At 40.9% G+C, this 27,408-nt stretch overlaps 3 protein-coding genes across 5 annotated transcripts; 1 reads left to right on the top strand and 2 right to left on the bottom strand.

The window, feature by feature from the left end:
* The first annotated feature begins 1,229 nt into the window (after window positions 1–1,229).
* Window positions 1,230–5,342, top strand: LOC122773083 (T-cell surface glycoprotein CD3 epsilon chain-like). The gene is made up of 5 exons (XM_044031471.1): window positions 1,230–1,475; window positions 1,927–2,124; window positions 2,227–2,370; window positions 4,210–4,262; window positions 4,885–5,342. The coding sequence occupies exons 1-5, from the start codon at window positions 1,409–1,411 to the stop codon at window positions 4,942–4,944; spliced, it is 522 nt and encodes a 173-aa protein (XP_043887406.1). The 5' UTR covers window positions 1,230–1,408; the 3' UTR covers window positions 4,945–5,342.
* A 3,703-nt stretch (window positions 5,343–9,045) lies between these two features.
* LOC122773099 (T-cell surface glycoprotein CD3 gamma chain-like) lies at window positions 9,046–13,458 on the bottom strand. Of its 2 annotated transcripts, XM_044031493.1 has the most exons (6): window positions 13,287–13,458; window positions 13,036–13,132; window positions 12,632–12,820; window positions 12,381–12,518; window positions 9,524–9,591; window positions 9,046–9,420 (listed from the first exon to the last, which is right to left on the bottom strand). In XM_044031493.1, exons 2-6 carry the CDS (start codon window positions 13,082–13,084, stop codon window positions 9,346–9,348), a joined length of 519 nt encoding a protein of 172 aa, XP_043887428.1. In that variant the 5' UTR covers window positions 13,085–13,132; window positions 13,287–13,458; the 3' UTR covers window positions 9,046–9,345. The 2 variants fall into 2 exon arrangements, with proteins under 2 accessions (XP_043887428.1, XP_043887429.1); XM_044031494.1 differs by having other exon boundaries at window positions 13,036–13,458.
* A 1,340-nt stretch (window positions 13,459–14,798) lies between these two features.
* LOC122773191 (transmembrane protein 25) lies at window positions 14,799–24,671 on the bottom strand. 2 transcript variants are annotated; one of them, XM_044031671.1, is made up of 9 exons: window positions 23,415–24,663; window positions 21,374–21,491; window positions 19,998–20,342; window positions 19,621–19,911; window positions 19,406–19,540; window positions 19,298–19,331; window positions 17,594–17,703; window positions 15,950–16,033; window positions 14,799–15,359 (listed from the first exon to the last, which is right to left on the bottom strand). In XM_044031671.1, the coding sequence occupies exons 2-9, from the start codon at window positions 21,450–21,452 to the stop codon at window positions 15,286–15,288; spliced, it is 1,152 nt and encodes a 383-aa protein (XP_043887606.1). In that variant the 5' UTR covers window positions 21,453–21,491; window positions 23,415–24,663; the 3' UTR covers window positions 14,799–15,285. The 2 variants fall into 2 exon arrangements, with proteins under 2 accessions (XP_043887606.1, XP_043887607.1); XM_044031672.1 differs by lacking the exons at window positions 14,799–15,359; window positions 15,950–16,033 and adding an exon at window positions 16,104–16,497 and having other exon boundaries at window positions 23,415–24,671.
* Between the last annotated feature and the right edge of the window lie 2,737 nt (window positions 24,672–27,408).

The raw sequence follows: 27,408 nt of genomic DNA, 5'->3' as shown, positions 1-27,408 counted from the left end.
ATATATAAATATATATGTATATATGTGTATATATATATATATGTAGATATATATATATATATATGTATATATACAGTATATATACACACACACAATATAGAATCAAATATGGAACCAAATTTTCAGAACCTGAATTTTGTCAATAAAATCCCAATACTCTGCCATTTTCTCTCAAAGATACATAATTCATAGTTTTAGCAGGTAGAAAAAGACACAGCCTAGTTAATAAATGTGAACGTTAACAGTCATAAAGAGCAAAGAGTGGTTTGAACCACTTGGGGGCAGAGCTGCACTTTGCCTTTAAGAAAATGAAGGCGGTGGAGTGTTCTCTCATCTTTATGTCTGCCCATGTCAACATGTGTCATTGCACCAATTGTGAAAGAATTGGCAAAGACGAGATATTTACACACAAAATGTTCAATAGTAAACATAAGAAACGTCAAACTTTTGACGCATTAATTGTACACTGCAAAATACAGTATTTCCAAGATTTCACAGGCTTAAGCTGTGAGAATTTACAATATAACTCTGTACTTTTGTGTTTTCTTGTGAAACTACTATACTATTACAGCCAACAAAGTGTGTTTTATACAGTCAAATACAGTATTTATACAGGAATATACTACTTCAAGGATGAGCCACAGGTTTGGCATCAGTTAACCAGTTCTTTTTTACAGCTTCTCATTTAATTTCTCAGCTTATGAACTATCATGTGTGTGTGTGTGTGATAAAGTTGATATTTACTGCAGCAGTTTGCATCTGAGACATTTCCAACACCTGTAAAAAGATACACTGTAAAATATCCGACTGTACGTTCACAGCAAATGACTGTGTGTGTATGTAGATACTGTACTTAAATATAGTAAACTACTGTGTACTGACAGCTGTCACTGTTATGTCACCTATTACTGTGATATCGCAGAGTCTTCCTTTATAAAAACAAGCAGTTTTTACTGCAACTTCACAGTCGTAAGGTCATGCAGTATATTACTGTGCTGGTTAAGTGAGACAATACACCTCGACTCAGATATAAATATTTCTTGGCGGGAATAAATTAGCATTTTTAAACTAATCCGAAAACAAGAACTTGTGTGCAACTGTAAATTGATATTGATAATCAGAGCATTCTCCATCAGCTTTACATCATTTGGAGATTTAACTACAACTTGAAAAAAAAAAACAATCTTTTGTGTGCGTGTGTGTGAGTGAGAGGGAGAGAGAGAGAGAGATAGAGAGCGAGAGAAGGTGGAGGAAGTGGTCTTCACCATTTATTCTTTCTGTTTCACAGAGGTGACAGATTGATGCCATCTGCATCTTGTAGAAGAGACATTCTCACATTAGTTCTATACAATAATCACATCTCGAAGCCCAGATCAAAAGCAGGGGTCATCTTCAGGAAGCCAACAGCATGGCTTTTCAAGCTGCTCTCGCCGTGCTCTTCCTGTGCGTAGCTACCGCGAAGGCTACTGGGATGGGTAAATATTTTACATTTTTAAAGTCCCATATTTATATTTTGCTTCTCAGAATTTAGATAAAAGCATAGTCTGGTAGCGTTCAATGTCCTGTATTTTTTTTTTGTAGGAGAACTGTGACATCTGTGTAGCGAGGTCACACTTCTCTTAGTCACTCATGTTTGGTTGAACTTGCTGTAGTCGTTCACTGTGTTCTTTTATTTTATCGTTTATTTTCTCGGTTGTTGATTTGGTAAATGTGTATCTTGCATAATTATCATTCATGGTGTGATGAACGTGTAGTAAGGGAGAGAAAATGATTTATAACGTCAGAGGCGTTCGTACTAAACCACGATGCAACTCATCTCTTGGATCCTCACATTGTCCTCCTTTAATGATGAAAAAGAACTGGATACAAGGATGCTCATGTGTGTGTGTGTGTGTATGTGGATGTTTGCGTCTTGTCTTTTCTCAGTAACATTCAATGGCGCGATGTTCGAAATGACCTGTCCAGAGGAGGGAAAATGGTACAAAAATGGCAAAGAAGTGGGAAGTAATATGAACAGTTATAACACTATCTACAAAAGTGAAACCAGAGGCTTGTACCACTGTATATACAAGGACCAAGAGAATGATAAAGACGTTAAATATTATTTCTACGTGAAAGGAAAGGGTGAGTAAAATGCAGTACCCTATCATTTCTCATGATGTGCTTCCTGAACCACTTGTCCTCTCTGAGCCAACGCGCCTTTAACGTTCCGTCTTTGTTCTCTAGCGTGTGCAAATTGTGTGGAGCTCGACGCGTTTATGTTCCTGCTGGCCATCACTGTGGACGTGGTCGCGACAACGATTCTGATGTTCTTCATCTACAAGTGCACCAAGAAGAAAAGCTCAGCCAAACCTGCACAGACTCCAAAACGTAAACGTTCACTCAGTCTTAGAGTTTTAATCAAATCATCTTAGCCGAGTAAGGATGATTTGGTTTTGATACATGCTGAATTTTAAGTTGTTTTTTAAGTCACTGCAGTGGATTAAAGACACGGTATGTTAATTCATGCCGCTGCTAAAGTTCTTGTAAGTCCTATTTCAGGTGTTCCACTGACTCAAAATACGTAGGCTTGAAAATATTTCATATTGAGGTACTGGCGACATCCATACTACTGCGTTTTCATTTAAAAATGGAATTTTAAGTGAAACATTCAGTATCCAGACAAGTGTTTCCAGCAGTAACCTTTACTATAAACCTAGAAACATTCAGCTACATTGGGCATGTGCAAGCCAGTGGAAACAGGAAGTGCACTCTCCTTTCTGTAGTTGTTTGCTTAAGAAAAACAAGAAACTGAGCTTTTTGGTCACAATTGATTGAGTTGGGGGCCGACAAGAGCCAATTAGGAAGCGAGTGCACGTAATTGCATATTTTAGGTATTTGTTTTTTGCAAAAACTATACTTAAATGCAGCACAATGAAACCTTTTCCATTTTTTAGATAAATTGAATTCAATTTGATTGTTATGGATTTTTTTTCTCAAATTTTCCCTAAAATGCCGGGGTAATGTGGATGAAAGGCATAACCTACGTGCATATGTAGCCTTATCGAGTTTATCCTGATATAATAAGGATTTATATAACGTGTCTAAATCATGGGTGGGCAACAAGACTTGCTATGTTACTCCACATCAACAGCATTTCAGTGACAGCTCCACTAGTTTGTGAGCATGATGCTGTGCTCATACCGGACACGATTTTTCAGGTTGCGTCTGGTGTACATAGTGTGAGCTGCTGTATTTTAAACAGATTTTAAACAGAAGAATTTGTCGTATCTTTGCACCATCAACCAAAACTTTGTTGCACTGTCTGTTGTGGAAATGTCTACGGAGAAGTGTGGTTTCACAGCACCATCCGTGGCCGGACACAACTTCTCCCAGTTTATTACCTCCGTTATGAGTCTGGCCACTAGCAAGTATGTGATGCCATCCGGAGAATCTCAATACTAACTGGCCATTATGTCGCCGCGATTCTTCGCCAAAGTTGAAAATGTTCAACTCATGCGTCAGATGCGGCGTGAAAATCGGCCGGGGCAAGAAAATGTGCGGGGATACACATCAACTTTGTATGTAAACTTTACAAAATTGCATCCATCGTGTCTATCGCAGGAATTGTGTCTGTCGCTCGAGTTGAAATCCTTCAACTTTTGCGGGAAAATCGCACTGACGCAACAACACAATGGCCAATCAGCCAGATTCTCCGAACGACGCCACACACTCTCCAGTGGCCAGACTCCGCTCAGGGAAACGTCATGTGAGGATCGCTAGAAGCGACGCTCATCCATACGAAGCTCTTGAATTTAACGGTGAAACTCGTCACATTGTGTCTGGCTCTGTATGGTGTAGTGAAACCACACAAGACGACGGTTTCTTCTCTGCAGACTTTCCCACAACAATGCTTTGGTTGACGGTGAAAAGAATTGCCCGTTACTTATGTTTAAAATAATACGGTGACTTAATACGTGTGAAAATTATCCCGTGGCACGACAGAGATTGATTTGGTGTGAATACAGCATGAGAATGCAATTATACCATGGTTAGAAACTAGATAATTAGGCCCCGATGTCACTTGCTTTGGTTTGATTCAGGTCAAGTTCCGTGAAACACCCCTGGTCTAAATGCATGTACAATGAATAACCAAGCACTCTTGTGAGTAAAGTTGAAAATACAAGGTCACAAACACTCATGGAAATGATATCTGTTATTGTCTTGTAGTACCTGCTCGTTCAGGAGGCCACGCTCCACCTAGCACCTCTTCTCCTTATGAGGTAAGTACTGGACCAGGTGCTGCATTCGCCGTCGTCTTCCATGTTATACATGTCTGCGCAGCCACATAACCTAACGTAACACAACACAGAGACATGCGATGAGAAATGACACCCAGCCGTGTCATCAAAAGTCCCTCGTGGACACATTGCAAAGATGCTAGTTATCATTATTGACCTATTGAAGAAAGGACATAAGATATCAATACATTAAGATCACTCTTGTTGTATCGTAAGTCACAATTCATGTGAAATGAAGAAACACCTGGTATTATTAAGTTGGTTTTTTTTGTAGGTTATATTTCCACATTAGGGTTTATACCTTTATACATACTGCTAATATATGCCTCATCTATTCACTGTACGTCCTCGAGACGCAGATGAATACAGGTGTATTCTGTGTCACAGTCAGAAAATCACAGGTGTCAAATTGTCAAAATAATGATGGCGGGGCTAAATTTAGCTCCGTTCACTGTCACGCCGTGCTGACTTTTTGTTTTTCACAAATTGTGTTAGTGAAGAGTTTAGGTTTCCTTAGACCCTACGAGTCAAATATGACTGCGATGTATTACACATTTAAGACCACTTTCTTTCTCTCTTTCTTTCTTTCTTTCTGTTTTGGCAGCAACTGAACCCCCGCACTCGCTCCGACGACCCTTACAGTGTCGTGAACAGGATGGGATAGAGTCGAGACAGTCCACTAGGTCACGTGGTGTAAAGGCTGCATGGGCAAAGGACACATACAGGAGTGTGCTCCGTGCACACACAGGCTTTTGGTTTGATGTATTTAAATTTAAATCACTCACATCCATTATTTACACTGTTTTGTGTGCCAACACCACCGCAGTGATTTACATCCGTGTTTATATTGTGTCTTTTTTCTGTATATACACCTATATATTATCTGTATATTACATCCAGCTGTACAGTCCAATTCAATCCAACACAAGTGTCATTAAATCTACTTTTGTGATGCTAATTATGTTCTAATTTAGTTGTGTATATTTTGTGCTTCCAGTGCAATTGGTCTAATTTTTAATATAAAAAGTTGGAGTACTGTAAAAAACAACAAAAAAAACAACTTGTTTGTCGTATTTTGAATAAAGAAATGTATGTTTTCTGTATGAGCAGCTGTCAGTTTATGAGGTGCATGTTCTCAGGCTGTTTAATTAGCAGGAATCTGATGATACAATACATATCGGATGACGGAAAACTCTCACAATAACAAAAATAATGCATATTTCTTTTATGTCCAGTAAGTGAAGAGGAAGGAGGGAAGGAGAGTGAAGGCCTGCAGCCAAGAAGCAGTCAGAGGATTAAATACAATACAAAAACAACTGTCAAGAATATTTCTGATATATAATTGTTACGTCCCTAGCCTAAGGAAACCAGGGGTGTGTGTCTTCCACCTCCTCTTTCCAAAGAAAGCCAAATGAATCAAAAGTCTGTTCAAATAAGTGTAGCAGTTTTGTTCATTTCTCAGTTTCCACTAAGTCGAGAAATATCTATATATTATATTATAATTTCTTTTTCTAATTCCGCACTTTTTAGAGCCACTCGTAGGGGGACAGGACCTCATTCCCAGAATGTAAACAGTGTCCGCCATCTTTGCTAACAGTTACGCTAACGGGACCAAGTGGGCACATAACAAACAACAAAGAATAACAAACATAACAAAGAAAAGAATGAAGATATTTCTCAACTCTGGGGAAACTGAGGTTGGGAAGAACAATTTTTCAAAAACATCTATTCTAGTAATACAAAGCTAAATGCAAATCGTTGAAGTATTCCTTTAAGTAAACAAAAACTCTCAAAAGCAAAGAATCTACTCACTGCAGCTTACCACGCCCAACAACTTCATTTTCCAATCTTCACTCACTGCGCCCAAAACTACATTTAACGCTTTTGAAACGCCACAGGACTCGTTTGGGAAGGTGAGGATGAAGCCCAAAGTGCAGGTTAAGGAGTGTTTTTGTCGCTCCATCCACTCAATCTACTTTAAATGAGCCACTCACAGTGTGACACCTGGTTGCTGACATCCACCTGAGAGACACACAGACACACAGACACACCCACGGACACAAGGAGGAGAGAAACTGCATATTAAGATGCCAAATGAACCCAAAACATGTGACCCAGGGTTCTAAGTATTTATATATTCTACTGTTCATCATGTCACATGAAACCATGTTGTATATGTTTCAATTATCAATCTCAAGCTGTCTGTGTAATACAAAAATAGCAGTGCAGGCAACATCCTCATCTCATGTCATTTTAATGTCTGTTTTAGAGCACTGTAAAAAAAATAAATAAATAAAAAAACCTCTTGGTCAGATACGTCCAATGATAAATATATCGGACACCATTGTTTTCATTTTCTCTGTGTGCCCTCGGTTGGAAACGGAGATGAGATGCTTTTGGCAGATATCACTGTGTGAAGTTAATGAAACAGCCTCAAAACCGCAGCTCATTTCCGGAGCACAGCCAGCGACATGCTCACAATCACCATTCACACGCTTTCAGCGCTCAGGTCTCCCCATGTGTGTTTGTGAGCAAAGTTCACCGCTACATCTACATGAAACAAGTGATTAACAACTCTTTGGAACATTTCACAACGCTGAACGCGATCAGAGTGCTTCTTATACGCTGCAACAGGCGATGGAAACGTCGTGTCATGTTTTGGCCTCATTTGTTTTGTTTGCTTTTGGGTTTTTTTGTTTGTTTTTTTTCCCCCAAAATGACAGAGCACAGCTGCACTGATGGAAATGACAGTTGGAAACATAGTGTCATGAAATATGTCTGCTCTGTGTTAATGACGATACATTCTCACAAACTGAATGAGCTAAGAGGTGCGAGGAGTTTGCGGAAATACTCCCACACTTAATGCTATTATCCTCATCAGGTGTGTGTGTGTGTGTGTGCCACAAAGAAACACAGAGGTAAAGAGGGGGAGGGGATGTTGTGTTTGCTCCTCTATCTGACTGTCGTGAGTCAAACTGCTCCCACACACAGACCTACATCTGCCTGACAAGTGTGTGTAGTCATGTGAGCGAGCATCCGTGTGTGCGTGGATACGTGACCATGAGCGTGCGTGTGTGTGTGTGTGCGCTGATCAGGGTCGTGCCGTCTGAGCAACCCGTTCGCTCTTCTGTTTGCTTGGTGTGTGCAACAGCAGAGTCTGAGCAAGTGCTTTTAGATTTTGGGGAGGCTTCTTCTAAAGTCAGCTCGGGCCTTTCATCTCTTCCCCTCTCTCCTCTGCCGCCTCCTCTCCTTTGATGCTATTTTAAAGTTTAAAAACAGCCTCTCGTCTTTAACCGTATTGTGTAATTTTCTACCATATACATCACGACATTTTGACACAGCCTGGCACTGAGATATATACAGGGTGCAAGGTGGTGGAAAAAGTAGTCAAGATTCTCTAACTTCCTATGGCAGCTCATCATTAGGGGGCAAAGACTAATGATACTAAAGATGATGGAATAGAAGAGAATAGAATGAGCTTTATTGTCGTTATACACAGGTACAATGACATTTTGTGCTGCTTTCTCTCAACAGAAGAACCTATGTGCAAGTAATGCATAAGAAAATGTAGATGTAGTACATCCATTCATCCATCTACTGTTTTATCCTCCACATGTCGCGGGGGGAGCTGTGCCAACCTCAGCTGACAGTAACATAGAGACAAACAACCATTTAATCTCAGGGAAAATTTAGATATTAAAAACAAAATTGCACTGACTAATAAGAGAGTAAAAAATACACTATATTATTATGAAAGTTGCACAGGTGTAAAATTGGACATACTGTGTGCGTGACCAGTTCAGCGGTTACTGGTCCCACACTGAGAAGAATCACAGTTATTTAAAAAATTATAATTTTTTTAAAAGCAAGAAATATTACACATTTAGTGAGTAAAATGTATAATGGTCTGTATTTATATAGTGTTTTTCTAGTCTTAAAGACCACTCAAAGCTGCGTTACATTACCTGACATAGTTAGTTGAGTTTTTGTTGTTTTCACTGTGACATACGAGTCACTCCAGGAGACCGACACTCACAGATGAATCGCTGGAGATACTCTTTGGGCTACAAAATAAATTTGCTTATTTCAACCATAAAAGAGCCAGAAAATGTCCTGTGAGTAAGTGCTTTTTCCCAGTTTTCCAGTATTACTTTCAATATCTGGCAATTATTTACAGTTTGCTGCATGTTGAAATAGTGTATTAACCATTTAAATGTAGAAAAGTTATATTTAGAAAAAGCACTAGTAGTGTTAAATTTGAAATTTGAAAACATATTTAAAATGACATTTGTGTGAGTTTGTGTCTCAATCTCCAAAAACAGGCCAAAAAAAGGGAAACTATGTACAGGCATTTTTCAAATTCTCTCCTCTCTGGTGACAAAGGCGGTGATTCGCCGGCTTCCTGCAACGGCACGAGTGAAATTACCATAATAACCACGTTGGCTATGACGTGCAACTTCATAGCTGTCAGAAACCGCTGGAATGTATCCCATGTGTAATTACGGTAATGCAAAGTGTGCTTGCGCAAACCTGTCGCCTACGATACTTTCGGTGTTCAAGGGTTAAGATTTATTGCATAACACGTGTATAAAATGATATTATATTATAATTATATTATAATTATATTATATTATTATCTTCTGGTATCAGCTGTGGGTAATTGTTGATTGATTGCAAGTTTACAAAAAAAAACATTATTTATATTAAGATGAATTAGCTGTCGTAGCAGCCCTAGTTACAGAGGAAAGCACAGAAAAACACAGAATTTGTGTGTCTTTACGCGTTTTTTTAATATAAGCAAATGCAATACAGGAATCAGGTCACTCAACATGCGAGTGGTAAGTCTGAGTAATACTATGTCAAAACGACAAATGACATCAAAGCAGAGCGACACTCTTTGACCAAGCGACACATCTGCAGGCGTGCTGCCACAACACTGACCACAGGAACACGCGCCTACTGATGTTTGCGATGCAGCGGAGAAGAAGAAGAAGAAGAAGAAGAAGAAGAGCATATACAGTACAGTGTGTTTTCAGCGGTCGCACAACATGAGCGTGGGAGTGAATCAGGAGGAGAGTCCCCTTCTGTTTTTAATGACATCATACTCGTCTTTCTGACCACCGGCCTTGAACTTCAGGCGCTGAGGGATTAAACGTATAGATACATATTAGTATTATTTCAGAACAACAAACATTCAATCTAGCATATATTGCAGTTGAGAGGGCTTCACATCTCAATCTGACCTGGTAATGTTCATTGGGGGCTCTGCTGTTCCTTTCATTGGGAACAATATTATGCTGTCGACCAGAAGCTGAGGATAAATATATGACAAAGACATTAATGAAAAGTTGTCAAAAAAATGTACACAATCACAAACTATCTGCACATGCATTCCTAATGTGTAATAAGATACAATATACAGAACTACTGGGTTTTAATATTTTATTATTTTCATCACTTACTATAAAATCCCATGAACTCAATAAGCACAGGCTTATGTACGGAAGAGTATTAGTGTAATACATGTTAAAAAATATATATATATTATGTTGAAAGAAGGAAAAAAAGAAAAAACAGCATGAATTCTAAAAGAATTCAAGAATTTAAAGATTAAAGAAAAAGTCAGAATTCTGAGATTAAAGAAAAAGTCAGAATTCTGAGATTAAATAAAAAGTCAGAATTCTGACTTTAATCTCACAATTGTGAGGGGAAAAAAAGTCTGAAGTTTGAGATTAAAGAAAAAGTCAGAATCGTGAGGAAGAAAAGTCAGAATTTTGAGATTGAAGGAGTCAGAATTTTGACTTTAATCTCAGAATTCCGAGAAAAAAGTCAGAATTTTGAGATTAGCGAATGAGTCAGAATCTTTAATGAGTCTTTAATTTCAGAATTCATGCCATTTTTTCCATGTGGCCCTAATACTCTTGCGTACTTATGCCAGGAGTTCATTTCACGTGATTTAAAATAGATGAATCTAATGTCAGCAGATTATACTTTCTGTGAAAACACAGGAAGTCGTGGTGCTCCTGACGGTAAAAACACAAAGCATCGGAACAACATCCAAACACAAACACAATGATATTTCATGTGACGCAAAAAGGTGAGGCACATCAAGAGTGTGACGGGGACAAAGCCCCAAGATCCTGGCAACAGTTCAATGTCATTTCCTGCCTCCATTGTCTTCTAGTCTCTGCAGTGTCTTTGCAGGGATTTTACGCAGAGTTTGATGGAAAAGAGGAGGGAAATCATTCGGGCAAAGTTCAACAAAGGACACTCACAGGATATTCTCAATAAGCCCAGAGTGTTTCTATTCCCATTATTCTGAAATACCGCCATGTTTTGACCCTCAACGCCACAAATGAGTTCCTCGTACTTCAAAACACAAAACAGCCTTTTCTACATTGAGACGTTAGGGTTTGTCAACATTGTGGAGTCAGTGTTCCAATAGTGTCGCTTCTTAGGCCTTATTCATCTTGTCTTTCATAAATAATTCAGTGTCGGCCCGTCCATAGAGGGCGCTAGGGCCCCGCCCCACCAGTCTCACATGAAGAAGAAGTTAGGAATCATCTAAAGTCATTAATAGAAACATGGAACATTTGAATGAACGAGCTACACGTGATATAGACCGTGACTGCTGCGTGTAATCTGCATTCAAATGTAGTTTAAAAACGTTCCGTCTCACTCGTTTACAGTACAGACGTGTTTCCTGTTCCTTTGGGACACACAAATCTTATCCATAGACTCTTGTTATGGTGGGGCATGCACACAGGGACACCATCCAATACAAAAGATAGGAAAGCTCTGGGGCCCAAAGACTGCTGCCCACAGCCCAGCGGACTGGCCCACATAACCACATATAAACATGTTAGTCCAGTAACTTTGTGCTCTTGTGTGCAGCTGCAGATGTGGACACGTCTTCTCCAAAGCAGGTGAGACATGTGATGACTGAGTCAATCATGTCTTTATAAACCTTTGTGGACGTCAAACTAGTTTGAAAACAACATCATACTGTCACAGCAAAAGACTCTGTGTGTGTCTCTCTCCCTCTGTTTGTGTGTGTGTGTATGTATGTCTCTCTCTCTCTCTCTCTGTGTCTCTCTCTTCCTGTGTGCGTCTCTCCCTGTGTGTGTCTCTCTCCCTCTGTATGTGTGTGTCTGTGTGTGTCTCTCCCCGTGTGTCTCCCTCTCCTGTGTGTGTGTCTCTCTCCTGTGTATGTCTGTGTGTGTGTGTATGTATGTCTCTCTCTCTATGTCTGTCTCTCCCTGTGTGTGTCTCTCTCCCTCTGTATGTGTGTGTCTGTGTGTGTCTCTCTCTCCCTGTGGGTGTGTCTCCCTCTCCCTGTGTGTGTGTGTGTGTCTCTCTCCCCTGTGTGTGTGTCTCTCTCTCTCCCTGTGTGTGTGTGTGTGTCTCTCTCTCTCTCCCTGTGTGTGTGTGTGTGTGTGTGTGTGTCTCTCTCTCTCTCTCCCCTGTCTCCCCTGTGTGTCTCTCTCCCTCTGTATGTGTGTGTCTGTGTGTGTCTCTCTCTCCTGTGGTGTGTGTCTCTCCCTGTGTGTCTCCCTCTCTCCCTGTGTGTGTCTCTCTCTCTCTTCCTGTCATCTCCCCTGTGTGTGTCTCTCTCTCCCTGTGGGGTGTGTCTCTCCCCTGTGTCTCCCTCTCCCTGTGTGTGTGTCTCTCTCCCTGTGTGTGTGTGTCTCTCTCTCTCTCCCCTCTCTCTCCCTGTGTGTGTGTGTGTGTGTCTCTCTCTCCCTGTGTGTGTGTGTGTGTCTGTCTGTGTGCGTCTCTCTCCTGCGTGTCTCCCTCTCCCTGTGTGTGTGTGTCTCTCCCTCCCTGTATGTGTGTGTCTCTCTCTGTGTGCTTGTGTGTGTGCGTGTCTCTCTCCCTGTGTGTGTGTGTGTGTGTGTGTCTGTCTCTCTCTCAGCTCTGAACAGATCACCAGGTCTGATCTAACATCGATCAAGCACCACTTTATTCCATTTTTTTTTTTGATTTTTGTAGTGCTTTTTTTCTCTTTTCATTAAAATACACCCCAGTCGCCGCTGATAAATATGTTTTCATTATACGAGCAAGAAAATATGACATATATGATAAAGATAGATACTGTACCTGTCTTCTGAGCCTTAACTGGACCACTGAGGGATGCAACGAGATAGACAGCCACTCCGATCGCAACCGTAGCCACCACATTTCCAATAACTAAGCCTGCTATTGAACCTGTGTCGAACTCAATGCAGTTGTCACAGGCTGCACACACACACACACACACACACACACAATGAATAATGTACTGTTCAAGTATAATTGATGGAATTATGATTATACCCGTTGTTTTATGACATAATAGAAAAAGAACTTACTTCGAAACTTCACGTAGATTTCTTCATTGAGCGATGGGACACTTGTGTTTTCGCATTTGTAGTTTCCTGAATTTCCGTCTTCGTAAGGCAACTCCAGAGACGTCTGATTCTCTGTAGTATATGTATTTTCTCCACAATGCACCCGAATCCCACCTGGTTCAGTTGTCACTGTAATATGACCGTTTGAACCTGAGCAGAAGGAAAACACATGGAAAAAAAACAGCATTTATCCCTCAAAGCAGTTTTCTTACTGTATGTCCGTTACAAAATGAATGAGGTCGATTTGACATTCAAAACCATCAAAGGTGTCGTTTCTCTTACAGGATGTTGTAAAGAGAGATATTTGTCCTTATTTGGATTTTATTGAATTAAAAAAAAAACTAAAGAGGATGACAGAGGCCTACCTGACAGTGTCCAAAGCAGCAGCAAAGGCAAAACTAACTGGCATTTCATTGTGTACCGACTCGTCCGAGTTCTGCTGACGACAGATGATCCAGATCACTGTGAATTAAAAAAAAAAAAGAGACCGAGAATAGAACAGAAGACCAGGAAGAGCACCATTTTCTTGTCCCAGTCAACCATTTTAAGTGACTGTTACAGAGAGCGGAAGATAAATGACAAACACAGTAAGATGTGAAGATGTGAGAATTTAAACCTGAGAAAAGAGCAGCTCTGTCTCTGCAGTCAACGTCTCATCCAGTCTCTTCCAACGTGTCTTCAATGTCTCACACCGTGTGTGTGTGTGTGTGTGTGTGTGTGTGTGTGGTGAGGGGTACACGAGTGTGATTGGCCGAGGACGTGGTGTCTCTGTGACTTCCATCAGATGACTACACCAAAAGTAAACTTCTCTTTGACTTGACTTGAATTGAACAGGAAAGACGACGCATCATTATAATCTGTGAAAACACTTAACAAAAACACTTAAAGCTGCTGTACGCAAAGTAAAAATTAAACGACACATGACTGCATACGGCATCAGTAACGCAATCACACGTATATTATACATAAAAGTATATAATAAAAACAGCTTTGATTGAGTTTAGAAACGTCTGTGGTGTATTTCATGGATTATATACTTGGTGGGAGCAGTTTTCTTCTTTTTAAAAGGAACAAAAAGAAAGAAAGGAAGAAAAAAAACAATGGTTACCTCTGCCAACACCGTCGTGTTTGCACTTCTTTGTTTCTCTCTGTGATTGAGGATCAATTTATATATTGTTTTTCTCATGGGAAAAAAAGTAGTAATAATACATTGATTGTCACAGTAACATTTGTTGACTTTGCACAGTTTGGTGTGGATACTTTTTATGTTTCCTTTCTAGTTTTGACAATGTTGAAATGTGTGAACAATCTGACTGGAGTCGCTCCATCTGGTACGACAACTGTGTGTGTGTGTGTGTGTGTGTTCAGTTAAACACTTTAATTCTCTGCATGTTGTGAATGTTTTGTCCCGCTGTCGGTGACACTCACTACATTCACAGCCGAGCGAAGAAGAAGAGGAAGAAGAAGAAGAAGAAGAAGAAGCACAAACGAGAGCACACCACAATTCTGTTTCCTGTATGAAGAGAAGCCACAACGACATGTGACCTAGAGCGAACACCTGGCGCTCACATATGTAGAAACACACACACACACACACACACACACACAGATAGATAGATTTGGAGAGCTTAAACAAACTTAAACTAAAAACTATTTTTGCAGAACTCCAACCCCACCTTTAAATCTTAGCCCTGAACTCAACCAGTTCCTCAGAAAAGAGCTTCTGCCTCATTAGAACCAGGTTTCGGTCGCCGCGAGGACCACAGGTCCTGACAAGATCAGCATTTATGCCAGAAAAGGACCTTAAGAGGTAACAAATACAAGTACACACATTTACCCCCACGCACTATATCACAATATCACACCTCCTGCACCTGCTACTGAACTGCTACACACACACACACACAATGAAAATCCTCTTCTATTTCCATTTCATAAATCACCGTACAGTGCCCCCTAGTGAGTGACAATGAAACTACAACTACAAGTCCGGCCTTCACCCCAATGTCAGTGTTGTCTTTATTTGACATACTCTTTTGTACATGTGTACATGTTCATACAAATATACAGTACTTGACATATGTATATTGTCCATATATATATATATATATATATATATATATATATATATATATATATATATATATATATATATATATATAAATACATACTTCATAATCATGTGCCACCTAACCGAGGCGTTAGTTGTCAGAATGTAAAACCGCACATACGATACATTACCTTTTGGACATTCTGGTGTAAGCGTAGGACATTTAAATGCATTCCGACGATGCGACATATGGAGGACGGAGCGATGAGCGTGTGGTTACAGGTGGAAAAATGAAGCGTAACGTTGCGTTATATGAGTACTTTTATGTGTAGAGAGACACAACACGCAAACAAAAGCGTCGGCGTGTTTGTTTTGTGCACTTCAAATTGGACATTCGGTCAGAGAGCCAGAGTGTGTCGATGCTGCACGTGGCCCACAAAACACTGCTCACGTCCCGCCGGCGCAGCTTAGAGGTGACGGATGACCGACTGGCAGTTTACCCTCTTTGACAGATGCATTGTTGGAAGTGGTTATGCATGCATGAGTGTGTCAGGGTTGAGGTAAGTCAGAGCCAGATCTCCTCGCTGCTTGTGCTGTTCACCTTATAGATGTAGCCTACCATCGGATATCTGGCAAAACCTGAGAATCATCGGGGGGAAAGAATTCAGAGTGGTTAAGAGAAAAAACAATCATCATTGTATAAAGTATATAAGTATAAACAGGGCCGCACCAAGCCTTTACAGGGCCCTAAGCTGAATTTGAATTGGGACCCCCTTCCAATCACCTAGAAGTCGCCTGTGCTTGACTATTATTGATAGAAACATAACGTTATAAATTGCATTATATTATAGCAGTATTACTTACACCAAACCAGTGTCACTCTTGTTTTTGTTTTAACATCACAGGCATTTGTGTAGTGATACTGAACATGCATTGAAAAATAACAAAATACAACAGCAGACATTGCATTTGCAGCAAACTACTAAACCGGTTTAACGTTTTTAAAAACTCTGAACAAATGTGTCAACTAAATAACTTACAATAAACAGTATTTAGATATGTGAATGCTTCTAAAGATATCTAGATTTCTTTAAGATGTTCAAATGTTTTTGTTTCCACACACTATCGGTGATCTGGGGCCCCAAGCAGCCACTTATATCGCTTGTGCCTTGGGCCGGCTCCGAGTATAAATACTAAAAAAAAAATATATCAAAGTGGATTTCCCTGACCTCTGGCGGCGTAGGCTAAAGAGAGATCTTCCTCCTCCTCTTCCTTCCTCGCTCCCAGACTGTTGTGCAGCGAAGCCTCTCGGGCTACAAGGAGCGCCGCGGGAAAGATGGAGGAGAATGCAAGTGTATGAGGTGTTAACAACAACAACACCAATGAAGGGAAAAAATATATATATGTTTATTGATCAGTGATGATTTCCATTCACCTCCATGCGAGTTAAAATAAAGAGTAGAGACAACAGCGATTCTCTCCATTAATCATTCATTTCGTCCAGCTTGAAAAAGCTGATGCTTACATTTGGATATCAAGTCTTTTTTTCAGGATTTAATCTCATTTTCCATGTGAATGTTTTGGAATACATAGTTACAATGTCCCTTAAAGCGGCAGTGCACCATTTTTAAATATAAAGAAATGTCTGTTTCGTTCGAACCACTGTCAGACAGACAGGTTCACACAGTCCTGCTCGACCAATCGACTCAGTGTTTCTCACTGTTCATGATCTCACGTCAGCCGCTCCCTCAGTCACGTCTGATAGAAGTGACAGAGCCTGTTTTCAGAGGATGGACGCGGCATTACAAACAGCGTGACATCATGTCTGTTCACGGAGAATCATGACATCAACAACAAAAATCCCTAAAGATTATGCACTGCAGCTTTAAGTAAAGCAGCATCATGTACCATCTATGTCTAGACTAACATTCCCAAACCTTGGTAATGCATATTACATGGACAGGAATCAAGTCACATATTTATGAGGAAATTAGCTCCCATCTGATGTTACAAATCTCGGCGTTGTATTAGAGCCAGATTAGACAAAGACATCATTCTTCCACTTTAGTGGGACAATTTATATATATGAAAAGATGCTGAAAAATTAATATATGCCTTAATCTCAAGCAGGCTTAACTATTGTAATGTACTTTTTACTGACAGACTTCAGCTCATCCAAAACTCTGCTGCTCGTTTACTAATGAACCAGGAAGAGAGCATATTAGTCCAGTCTTAGCTGCCCTGCTCCCTGTAACATTTAGATTTGACTTTAAGCTCCTCCTCCTTGTATACAAACCCCTCCGCCTTTGTTACTTACACCCCTAAACTTTGGAACACGCAACCGTTAGATATCAGGGAAGCCAGCTCACTAGATATTTTTAAAAGCAAACTTAAAACTAGCTCCTTTTTTATTCCACCCTGTGCTGAGTTTTATTTGCATTTTTAGTTTATTTTAAAGTTAAAACAGGGCTTTTAAACCACATGACTTGACTCGCGCGTTTTCATTTCCATTCCGCCCCGTTTTGTGATTTAATGTTGTATTTGCTTTTTTAAATTTTATTTTCCTTTCATTGTGAAGCACTTTGAGCTGCAATCCTTGTAAGTACGGTGTTATAAAATGTGTTATTATTATATTTACCCGACACGTATATTACAACTTCATAGTTACAAAACAACAGAAATGACAGAGAGACTATGTATGAAGTCAGCTGAGAGTCTGGGATCCAGATCCTACAACATGGTACGATGAAGAGCTGTAGGAATTATTATTGTGAATAAAAGTTACAGCAACTATGACTTAAACTGAGGGCATATTACACCAATATGAAATATCTGTGCAAAATGCAAAGCATCGTTCTGCGGGCAACTCTTACCTTTTCTCAAAGTACTGAGGTCATTGAGCTGCATGTTGGACGGCAGAGACATGTTCTCTCTCGGGATGTGGACCTTATCAGCTTTCTCCGCCTTCAGATTGGCCGAGTCACTGTGCAGGAAACATGGAGGACAGATATCAAACTTGGCTCAGATGTGCTGCGGGTCTCCTGGGTGAACATTAAGTATTTATAAGCGCACAAGAACGCTTTCATCAGTGTTTTCCTGCCAGATCACTAATGTGCTGATGGGGAAAAATGAATGTGCGATAGGTGTGGGAAACGCACCGTCAGTGAACGGAAGGTGTTTGTGGGAATAAAAGAAGTCCGAAATCTAGTCTTCTTCACTTTTATTATTAGAGATTATTACTTGTGAGTGAGTATGTGTGTGTGTGAAAGTTCTTCAAGGTGTGACTTTGTGGGGACCAAAAATCACATATACCACCTTTAAAGTGCTTTTTTAAGACCTGGTTTTAGGTGTAGAAGGATTAGATTTTGGTTTAGGTTATGGTTTGGTTAAAGGTTAGGGTTAGGCACTTAGTTGTGATGGTTAAGGTTAGGGTAAGGGGCTAGGTTGTGTATTCTGTATAGTGTATTATTCTATTATTCTATTTTTTACCTCTTTGGGACCTTTTTTTTGGCATAAACACTGACCATGTTGGACCAGTATAGAGGCCAAAACTTGGTCCTAATGAGGTAGAACTGAGGTTTTAATTATGGATAGATTAAGACTAGGGTTGGTCATTAACTGGTGGTGGTTAAGGATAGCACTTTGTATAGACTGGTCAAATGAATGGGGGACAAAGCAGTTTCCCAGGAATAGCTGCACAGACCTGTGTGTGTGTGTGTGTGTGTGTGTGTGTGTGTGCGAGAGAGTTTGGAAGTGGAATAGGATTACATCAGCATGGTGGGAATGTTATGTTAAAAGTGTACTTTCTTGAGTACAATTACACTAAGTACAGTTTAGTTAGTTATCTTCAGGGAAACAAGAGCCACCCTGGCTTGCAGCAAAATTCACATTATCATACCCTTCATTTTCAGCCCTGTGCAGTGGCTTCTGTGCTGATGTTCTGCTGACCCTACATTAGTGATGCTGTAATCTTTGAGTAGAGCCAGGCAACAAATTATTCTCCGGCCTCTGAATGAAGTCGCTTAAAGGAGCTACATATAGTACTTAAAGGTCCAGAGGACTTCTCCGGTTACTCCTCCCTTTCCTGAGTGTGTTCGGCAACTATGGTGGCCCTCACCTACCAAAAAAGAAAAGAAAAACTCGGGCCAGTTTGTTTGGGTTGCTATAGAAACAAGGAATCACAAGATGGCAGCCTCTGTAAAGCAAGACGTTTGCCTAAACTAAATATAAAAGGCTTATTTAAATAAATCGTACACATGTGAACTGTTCACTGTCCGGAAAGGTCACACATTTTCCTTATTTTTGCAGATAAAATGTTCTAATCTTATATTCACTTTCTTATTGGAGGCAAGACAAAACATTGCAGGGCACATAATGAATCTAAGGACGGAAGAAATGTCTCCTTTGCGGCACCTCAGGTGTAAAGAATGATCACCTTTTGACAAAAAGTAAAACTAGCATTCTTTCTTCTATGGTTTATCTGCTGTCATCATGTCACTAGCGGATTGGATTTCCACATTCCCCGTTCAATGTTGCACTTAACTGTCAAATCACAGAAATCTGATGACTTTGTTTACCTCTTCTTGGTCATGAGAATCTCCACTGGCTCGTCTGTAAGAGAAAAAGAAGGAGATGTTATCATCCGGCCGAGTAACTCCATGTACTGTAGAATTGCATAGTCTCACCAATGGACTTGCTTTTTTGATTTTTTTGCATGAGGCAGAGAACAATAAGACTGAGGATGAGGAGGGCCATGAAGGCCATGGCCCCTCCAGTCACTATGCCCAGCATGGGCACCTCCACACGAGACTGCAGGAACTCTGGAGAGACAACGGGAGAGTGTTAAAGGATTCGTTCAACCTTTTTTCACTTGGCTTTTCACTGTCACTTTGCCTTTCACCTGCTAGTGTGAGGTTGTTCTGCACCGCTCCCACACTGTTGCTGGCATTCATCGATATATTCCCTGACAGGCTACTGAGCGTCACCCTCAGGGTGTGATTGGTCAGCCAGGGGTAGCTCCGGGAGTCCAAGATGAGGAAGTCAGAGGTGTTGGCGACCAGCTGGCCAGACTGGTCCACGAAGGTGATGGTGGCGGGCGGGTTGGACCGCACCAAGGCAAAGAGGAACAGGGAGAGGCCGGGGCCTGAGGTTTCACTATAGTGGGCGTTCACTCTGAGGATCTCTGGTTGAACTGGAGGGACAGAGGAGACAGCAGGACATTCATTGTATAAAGAGGAAAAAACAGCTGTGTTATAACCCTGAAACACTTTTACTCACACTGGACATTGAGTGTGACTGTGGCGTTGTAGCTCTCTCCCGTCCGAGGATTTGACGCCACACACACGAGCTCCTTGTCCCATTTTCTGGCGTGCAGAGAGAACGTGCTATTGTGGTTGGTCCCTGGTCTCATGGCGGGAGAATCCTCCTTGGATGTCATCACCAGGCGCCCACGGTTGGGCGACGGCTCTCCCTGCTTTTCGCCGTTCAGGTACCAGGTCAGCAACAGCGGAGCGTGGGGATCCCAGCCGTCTGACTGACAGTTAAAGCGGTGTGTCATGTTCTCCTGCAGCGTCATCGCCGCGCGGTGCCATCCGTCGATTTTTGGGGCCGACTCGATCGCACCTGTGGGGACACAATGTTGGACGGCTCATGGCAAATTATGACAAAAAGAATCATTTAAACACCTCACTACTCCGACTGTACACACTGGGTGTAACTTCACATTTACGTTGCATAGATAAAAAACAAGCACGTAAACAAACTTTTATTTTGTGATCAATTTTCATTGCAAAGGTGTTAGTGAGTAGATCTGTGGTTAATGTTCGAGTGTTACAGCTTTTATATCTAATAATGAATGATTCATATTTTTTTTACTTATTTAAAAGGATATTGATATTGTTTAGCAAGTTTTCGTGTAAAAGCAGAGACTTGATGTCAAGTTAAAAGCTGCCGTGTGCAACGTTTGTTGATATTTCTTTGAAGTTGTTGATGTTATTATTCTGCCTTTGTCTCACCTTCACGATCAGAAACAACATAAGATCATTTGTATGCTGCGTCCCTCATCTGAAAACAGGCTCTGTCAAGCAATACTATCAGACCTGACCGAGGGTGCATTAGCGTGTGTACAGCAGCAGCGCAAAGGTCAGAAGCATTAATCATGTGTTTTGGTAACACTTTATAATAAGTACACACTATCAGGCATTAGTTAGGCATTAATAAATATTGAATTCATTATTTAGAACGCATGAATACTCATTAGTATGTAGTTGGAGGCTGATTGGCAGCTTGAGTACAGAGGATCCTCCTGCTGGAGCGAGCTGAGGGATTAAAGCAGCCATTTATTATTGTTATAAATGATGAATTCTATATTTATGGATGCTAAAGCTTGTTGGTGTGTACTTATTATAAAAATATATCTCTTCGTACAGAAATGAAGAACCATTCACACACAGACCTACGGTCAATTTAGAGTGACCAGTTAACCTGTGCATGAGTTTGGACAGTGGCAGGAAGCCAGAGTACCTGGAATAAACCCACACGCACACAGCGAGAACATATAAACTCCACAGAGCAAGGCCCGGCATCTGAGCCAGTGACCTGATACAGATGTAACGACGTCAACATGCCATAAATGTATAATAGGCGACGCTCACCTGTCCAGGATAAGGCCAGTGTGTGAAGGAACACGACAGCAGAGCCCTGTGCCCACCTCCTCAGACACACACACTTCATACTGGTCCAGCGGAGCACCACATGTAAACACACATCTACCTATTGAGGAAGAAATCACACTTCTTTTTTTACTGTGAGAAACATCGTACGGAAGCGTAATGCTGCCACACATACAAAAAAAAGTGGGGTGCTCAGTATTACGTTATAACGAGAAACTATCTCGTTATAACATGATCATTTCTCGTTATGAGAAAACAATCTTATCTTACCTTTACCCATACCATAACCTAAATCTTAATCTTAAGAAACTATCTTGTTATAACGAGAAATCTCGTTTTTTTTGTACGTGTGGCAGCATTACACTTCCTTAACATCATACTTCATAATGGAAAACAACAATTATCATAACGTAGGGTTTTTAGGTTCACTCTACCCGAGCTGAGGCAAAATGAATAATAAAATAATAGCATAATATCTGGAAATCTCAGCAATACTGTGTCTTAAAGGAATACTTCACCAATTTGCATTTAGATTTGTATTACTAGAATAGGGGTAGTATTTTTGAAAAATAGTGCTTCCTAACCTCAGTTTCCCCTTATTGGTACGTGCCCACCAGTGACACTTGGTCCGAGGTTTGAAACTGCAACGCTAATTCCACACGGGGGACGGGACCTAATTCCCAGAATGTAAACAGTGTCCACCATCTTTGCTAACAGTTACGCTAACAGGACTAAGTGTCACTGGTGGACACGTAACAAAGAAAAGAATGAAGATATTTCTCAACTCAGGGGAAACTGAGGCTGGGAAGCACAATTTTTCAATAACACTACCCTTATTCTAGTAATACAAAGCTAAATGCAAATCGGTGAAGTATTCCTTTAAAGGGAAACTCCACTATCTACATATCCTCCACTATACCAGTAATACCATTAGACTATACGTCAACTTCTATCAGATCTGGAGGTGCAGAGTTGGAAAGAGGTGGAGCTTATAAAACCGAAATCCTTATCTGGACTTGAGATTTATGAGCTGGAAGCCAGTTCAGCCTTTAAAAGCATTATTAGTATAATGCACCAGAAACTTTGATGAAGGCGCCTGCAGCTGAACTGAAATGTAGGCGTAAGGTCCACGTACCAAAGGTAGGCACCAGGGGAGGATTAAAAAGATCATAAACTGATTTTTATTTCCACAGTCTAACAATGTTGTGGGAGTAATACACTGAAACTGTGAACTCCCTCGATGACTATTTCACTTACTCTTCTGAGTCTATCTTACTTTGTGGACTGTTCAGAGCAACACTCTCACGGTGACGTCTATCGATTATGCTGAGCAACCAGTAGCAGCAGTCTCAGAGACGAATAATATTGCAAAAGAGACATCAAACCGGCATGACTCAATTCCTCTGTGGGCACATGAGATTATAAATAGAGAATCTTAAACGTTGTTATTGGAAAAACAATCCTGAAACGTGAAATGAAACTTTCCAAACGCGGCAATAAAGACAAAAAACAACAGACGTGTCTTTTGCAGACACACACACGTATATATATATATATATATATATATATATATATATATATATATATACATATATATATATATACATACATATACATACATTTATATACAGCAAGTGCAGGGGAATACGTTATGTCTAGTGTGGTTGCTTGCTGGGTCATGTGACCAGAGTACGAAAGCAGGAACTGATGCATCAAGGAAACACAAACACACACACAAACACACACACACACAAAGAAATTCTACACATACAACTGGTAAAATCATCCATACCATTTGCACATATGATGTGATAGTGCTTTACAATCAGGCTGAGGATCCTGTATTTATTCTGACAATAATAACAATCAGGGCAATTTGATAGGCTGCTGAGGACCAGACATTTTACACACACACACACACACACACACACGTTTTACAATGCTGCATGCAGGCATTTCAGTACAGATGTGTGCACTTTCATACAGCAATGAAAGCCCACATCTCACACACAGCGAGAATTACCTCAGCTCTTTGTGCAGATGCTGTTGTGATTCAGCCTGCTCGAGCTCCATGGCAGCAGAGGAGAGGAGGGAGAGTGAAGGATGGTGGTAACAGCAGAGATGAGAGGCAGCCCTCCCTGACTCAGTTGCTTTCCCATCTGCGTACACTCATGCAATTACACACCTCACACACACACACACACACACACACACACACACACACACAGAGCTTTTTTGCAGGGTATACGCGGCAACTCGAGTAGCAGTGTTCAGTAGCTGGCAAGGGCTGTCTGACGCAGGCAGGCAGTCACACTGTCGCCACTTTGTGAGAGTGGGAAGGGAGGAGGAGGAGGAGGAGAGGTGAGAAGCAGATAGCTGAGGAGCTGGAGGGAAGGGGGTGAGAGGAGAAGGTGAAGGAAGCATGTTAGGGCAGCATAAGGTGCAGAGGAGAGGAGAAGAGAGGAGAGAAGGCTATGTAGGTTTGTTGTCAAGGATCTCAGTGCAAAACATCAATCTTTAATGATCTGAGAGGGGGATTGAATGTCATTATGGTAAATAGAAGAGTCATCTGTCAGTTCAGAGAGATAAACGCGTGTTTTCCCTATCATCCGTCACTCTTGCATCCTAAAACCACTGCTGAGATGCAAAAGCTGACACTCCAAAGGCTCGTCGTTTCTGAGCTCAGTTACTTCAGACTGGAAAGACTCTGCAGTGCAGCTGTACAGACCAGAGTAGCAGCACTCAGAGCACTGCAGTCACAACTGTAATCTGTTCATCTGTATAATGGGAAGGTTAATATCATATAACCCTTGTGTTCATCTTCCACATAGCATCAGTTCTCTTTAGAACGTCAGCAAAGGATTGAACAATATTCATGCAACGTCAGCTTAAATATTAAAAGACAGCTGTGTGAGGCTGAGGATTGGCACAAGCAGCAGCAGCAGCAGCACCACCCTCATGTGGAGGATAAAGTGGTAGACAATGGATGGATGAGGTGCAGCCTGCACACCTCCAGATTCAGCCTGTAAACAAGACATACAGGTAACTCCAGTCTTTTAACCTGGAGATGAAGCTCCAAATATGTGTTGACACAGAGATTTCAGTCCCAGACTGACGAGCAAAGAGTTCCATTAAAGATTATACAAACACACAGTCCACATATGTAATCCAGAACACTACAAACACAACAAAAACAAAGCTGTGGTTTCTGATCATAATTAGCTTACCGTCAGCTTACTGCAGATGAGATGATGTCGATAAGTAACAAGACACTGCAAAAGACAAAATGTCAAAGGAGGTTAAATTTAGTACACTTTTTTTATTACACACTTTGTCCACCAGAGAGAGCCGGCATGTTAGGCACTGTGACACATCCTGCTCTGCATGCGTGAGACAATAAATATAATATAAACAAATCATCTTAACAGCATTGTTGGCCTTTAAGTAGAACAAAAAGCTTCAACAGGAAGAAGACGCGCATGACTTTACGTGAGAAAACTAGTCCGGCAGCCAGTCGTGGTCCAATATGGAAAAGATAACTTGCGGTGATGCAAACAAGGCGGCTGTGTTCAAAACAGAAGACACACGAGTCGCATGCTTTTTAAATTATTTCTTTATTTATATATATTTATTTATTCATCTCAGTTTGGTTGATATTCTTTTAATCATCGTTGTTGCACTTTAGTATTTTTGTACTCAACAGAAATGAACATAAAAAACAAAATGGGAAAAAAATGACAAAAAAAAAGAAATAAAGGGAGAGAGAGAGACAGAGAGAGAGCCAATTAAGAACAAAAACAAACCTAAGGGGTGGAGCAGAGAGCTGGCTTGTCGAGAAATGAGCCTGGGATGGAGAGGGAAAAAACACATAAGTCAGGAATGGAAGGGTTAAGACAGAAAAGAGAAGAGGAGGGTAAAGGTTCAGTCGAGAGAGGCAGGAGATGTGTAAAGCAGCTCTCCTCCCCATTGTCTCTGAATTCATGTCGTCTTTTTCCTGTGTGCCTTTGCTCTCCGTACAACGGCTCTGGTACTGGTCACAATATCAGACAAAGTGGAGCCTCTAGGTCTTAATTTTAGAGTTTCTATACTGCCATGGGACACGAGACATGCACCGTCTTCCATTACAGGCATTTCCCTCTCCTGTATGTAAAAGAAGTGATTTTCCACCAGATCAAAGTTTGGGCTTGGCGTAAACAAGAAAAGTGCAGGAAAGATCTGCATGAGGAACAAATGAGATCTGGAGGGAAATGTTTCATACGTGAGAAGGTTTCGTTTTGTGGGGGGGAAAACGCACCAAAACAGATTTAATCAAGGTTATTTCATGAATCCATCCCACCCCGCGTGTGCACCTCTCTGCTTTCACAGATTAACATCTAGGGCTAACCATGATGAGTCTGAGAGTCTGAGAGCGAAATGCCGGTAAACAGGAAGTGACATGATGCAAAATGGAAAGCACGAGCGCCGCATGACACCATCTGCAGCTCTCGGATGGAAACAGCGAACAATATGCCAGCCATGCAGCCAGGTTATTGTGCAATCAGTTTTTAAACACAAACAAGTGAAGCAGAAATCTTGACAACCCCCACCCCCCCCCCCTTGCTGGCCCACCTCAACATCCAGGTGTACTTGTATATGGGAGGATAAATAGAGGTTTATGAATAAAAATGTTGTTTAAAAAGCTGATATTTAATCCTCCAGTATGCTGAAGCCTCCGTTTGCCTGCGCTGTAGTTCGACTCAACTTAGGATTCACAGATGTTGTTGGTGGACGTGTTTTAAGGCAGGCACACTTATCCACACTCGGGCCGCAATCGAGTGATCCTTCACTGCGGAAGATGTTTCAACGATTCAGTCTTGCGTTCACCTCCTGACATAAATGTCTCCCCTTTCGCGGTAGGGGTTGGCATAAGTTCAACAAAACCAAAAGAGGGCTGTTCAGTAATAGCAGTAGTAGAGTCCTCCTTAGTTGCCATAGTAACAGGTTAACTTGCGAGGAGGCGTCCTGTCCGCAATGCTTCATCTGATCAGAAGCGATGTAGTAAAAGACGGCGGGAGGATGGCAGGGCAGCACGGGAGGGAACGAGAAGTGGGTTTGTCCGTCCCCACACTTGTGACGTTTGGGACGATATGTCGGCTATATTACAAGTTGTTCCACCGGTGGTTTACCGTTTCTTTCTGTTTATTTGTCAAGTCTCTGTAGCACCCAAACCAACCCCGACAAAGCCCGAAGCCTGACCCTGTATAACCTGCCGCCAACGACCCCGCCAACAAAAAACGGGCCCCACATCAACAAGAATGACAGTCACAACAACATCAACGACTGAAATGATACTTTAAAGAGCAACACAAAATAATTACTCTCCTCTTATTCAAGTGTCTCGATATAATAATAATAATATTTAAAAACAAATAAGAACAATCTTTTTTACGGGACAGAAAGAGCAGCGTCTCTCTTCTCTCTGTCCATTTTTGGCTAGAAATCTCAACGATTCATAAAACAAAGAAACAAACGAAGGAAAAGAAAAAGAAAAAAGAAACAACACTTTGAAGACATCCAAAAGTACAAATGAAAAACAATACCGATATAAAAAAAAAAGCCTCCCCAACGACATCTAAAAACAAAACAAAAGAAAATAAGTAACAAAAAGAATAGATTTGATACAGAAATTGCAATAGCGTTCTATACATGGCATCACTGTACAAGGAAAGGAGCAAATGTCTGGTAAATCTACCCACAATGCAATACACTGTCACTGACATAGAAAAGGAGGGAGGAGGATGGAGAGAAAGGTAAGACGAGTTGGATGAACAGGCGTGTAAATTGAAAGACAGGTGAACAGCATGACAGAGAGCGAGGAGCCGTGTGCAGAGGGTGGAAACAGACAAGAGAGGACAGCTTGAACTGAAAGTGCAGATTTAAGTAATCAAAGAACAAAGTTGTCTTCCTTGCAACACAGAACTATTTTTCCATTAATAACATAATAATAATAATAATAATAATAATAATATCCATTATAA

This window comes from Solea senegalensis, linkage group LG8, assembly GCF_019176455.1.
Source record: "Solea senegalensis isolate Sse05_10M linkage group LG8, IFAPA_SoseM_1, whole genome shotgun sequence".
NCBI lineage: Eukaryota > Metazoa > Chordata > Actinopteri > Pleuronectiformes > Soleidae > Solea > Solea senegalensis.
The sequence above is the reverse complement of the archived record's forward strand: the minus strand, read 5'-3'. Positions and strand labels throughout refer to the sequence as shown.

Coding starts and splice junctions, on each gene's coding strand:
- LOC122773083 (XM_044031471.1), top strand. CDS start 1,409: ATGGCTTTTCAAGCTGCTCTCGCCGTGCTCTTCCTGTGCGTAGCTACC. Junction 1,476..1,926: donor CGCGAAGGCTACTGGGATGG/GTAAATATTTTA, acceptor GTCTTTTCTCAG/TAACATTCAATGGCGCGATG. Junction 2,371..4,209: donor ACCTGCACAGACTCCAAAAC/GTAAACGTTCAC, acceptor ATTGTCTTGTAG/TACCTGCTCGTTCAGGAGGC.
- LOC122773099 (XM_044031494.1), bottom strand. CDS start 13,084: ATGAAATGCCAGTTAGTTTTGCCTTTGCTGCTGCTTTGGACACTGTCA. Junction 9,592..12,380: donor AGTTAAGGCTCAGAAGACAG/GTACAGTATCTA, acceptor ATTTATCCTCAG/CTTCTGGTCGACAGCATAAT. Junction 9,421..9,523: donor CCCCCAATGAACATTACCAG/GTCAGATTGAGA, acceptor TTAATCCCTCAG/CGCCTGAAGTTCAAGGCCGG.
- LOC122773191 (XM_044031671.1), bottom strand. CDS start 21,452: ATGAAGTGTGTGTGTCTGAGGAGGTGGGCACAGGGCTCTGCTGTCGTG. Junction 19,912..19,997: donor AGTCACACTCAATGTCCAGT/GTGAGTAAAAGT, acceptor CTGTCCCTCCAG/TTCAACCAGAGATCCTCAGA. Junction 17,704..19,297: donor ATTCTCATGACCAAGAAGAG/GTAAACAAAGTC, acceptor TTTCCTGCACAG/TGACTCGGCCAATCTGAAGG.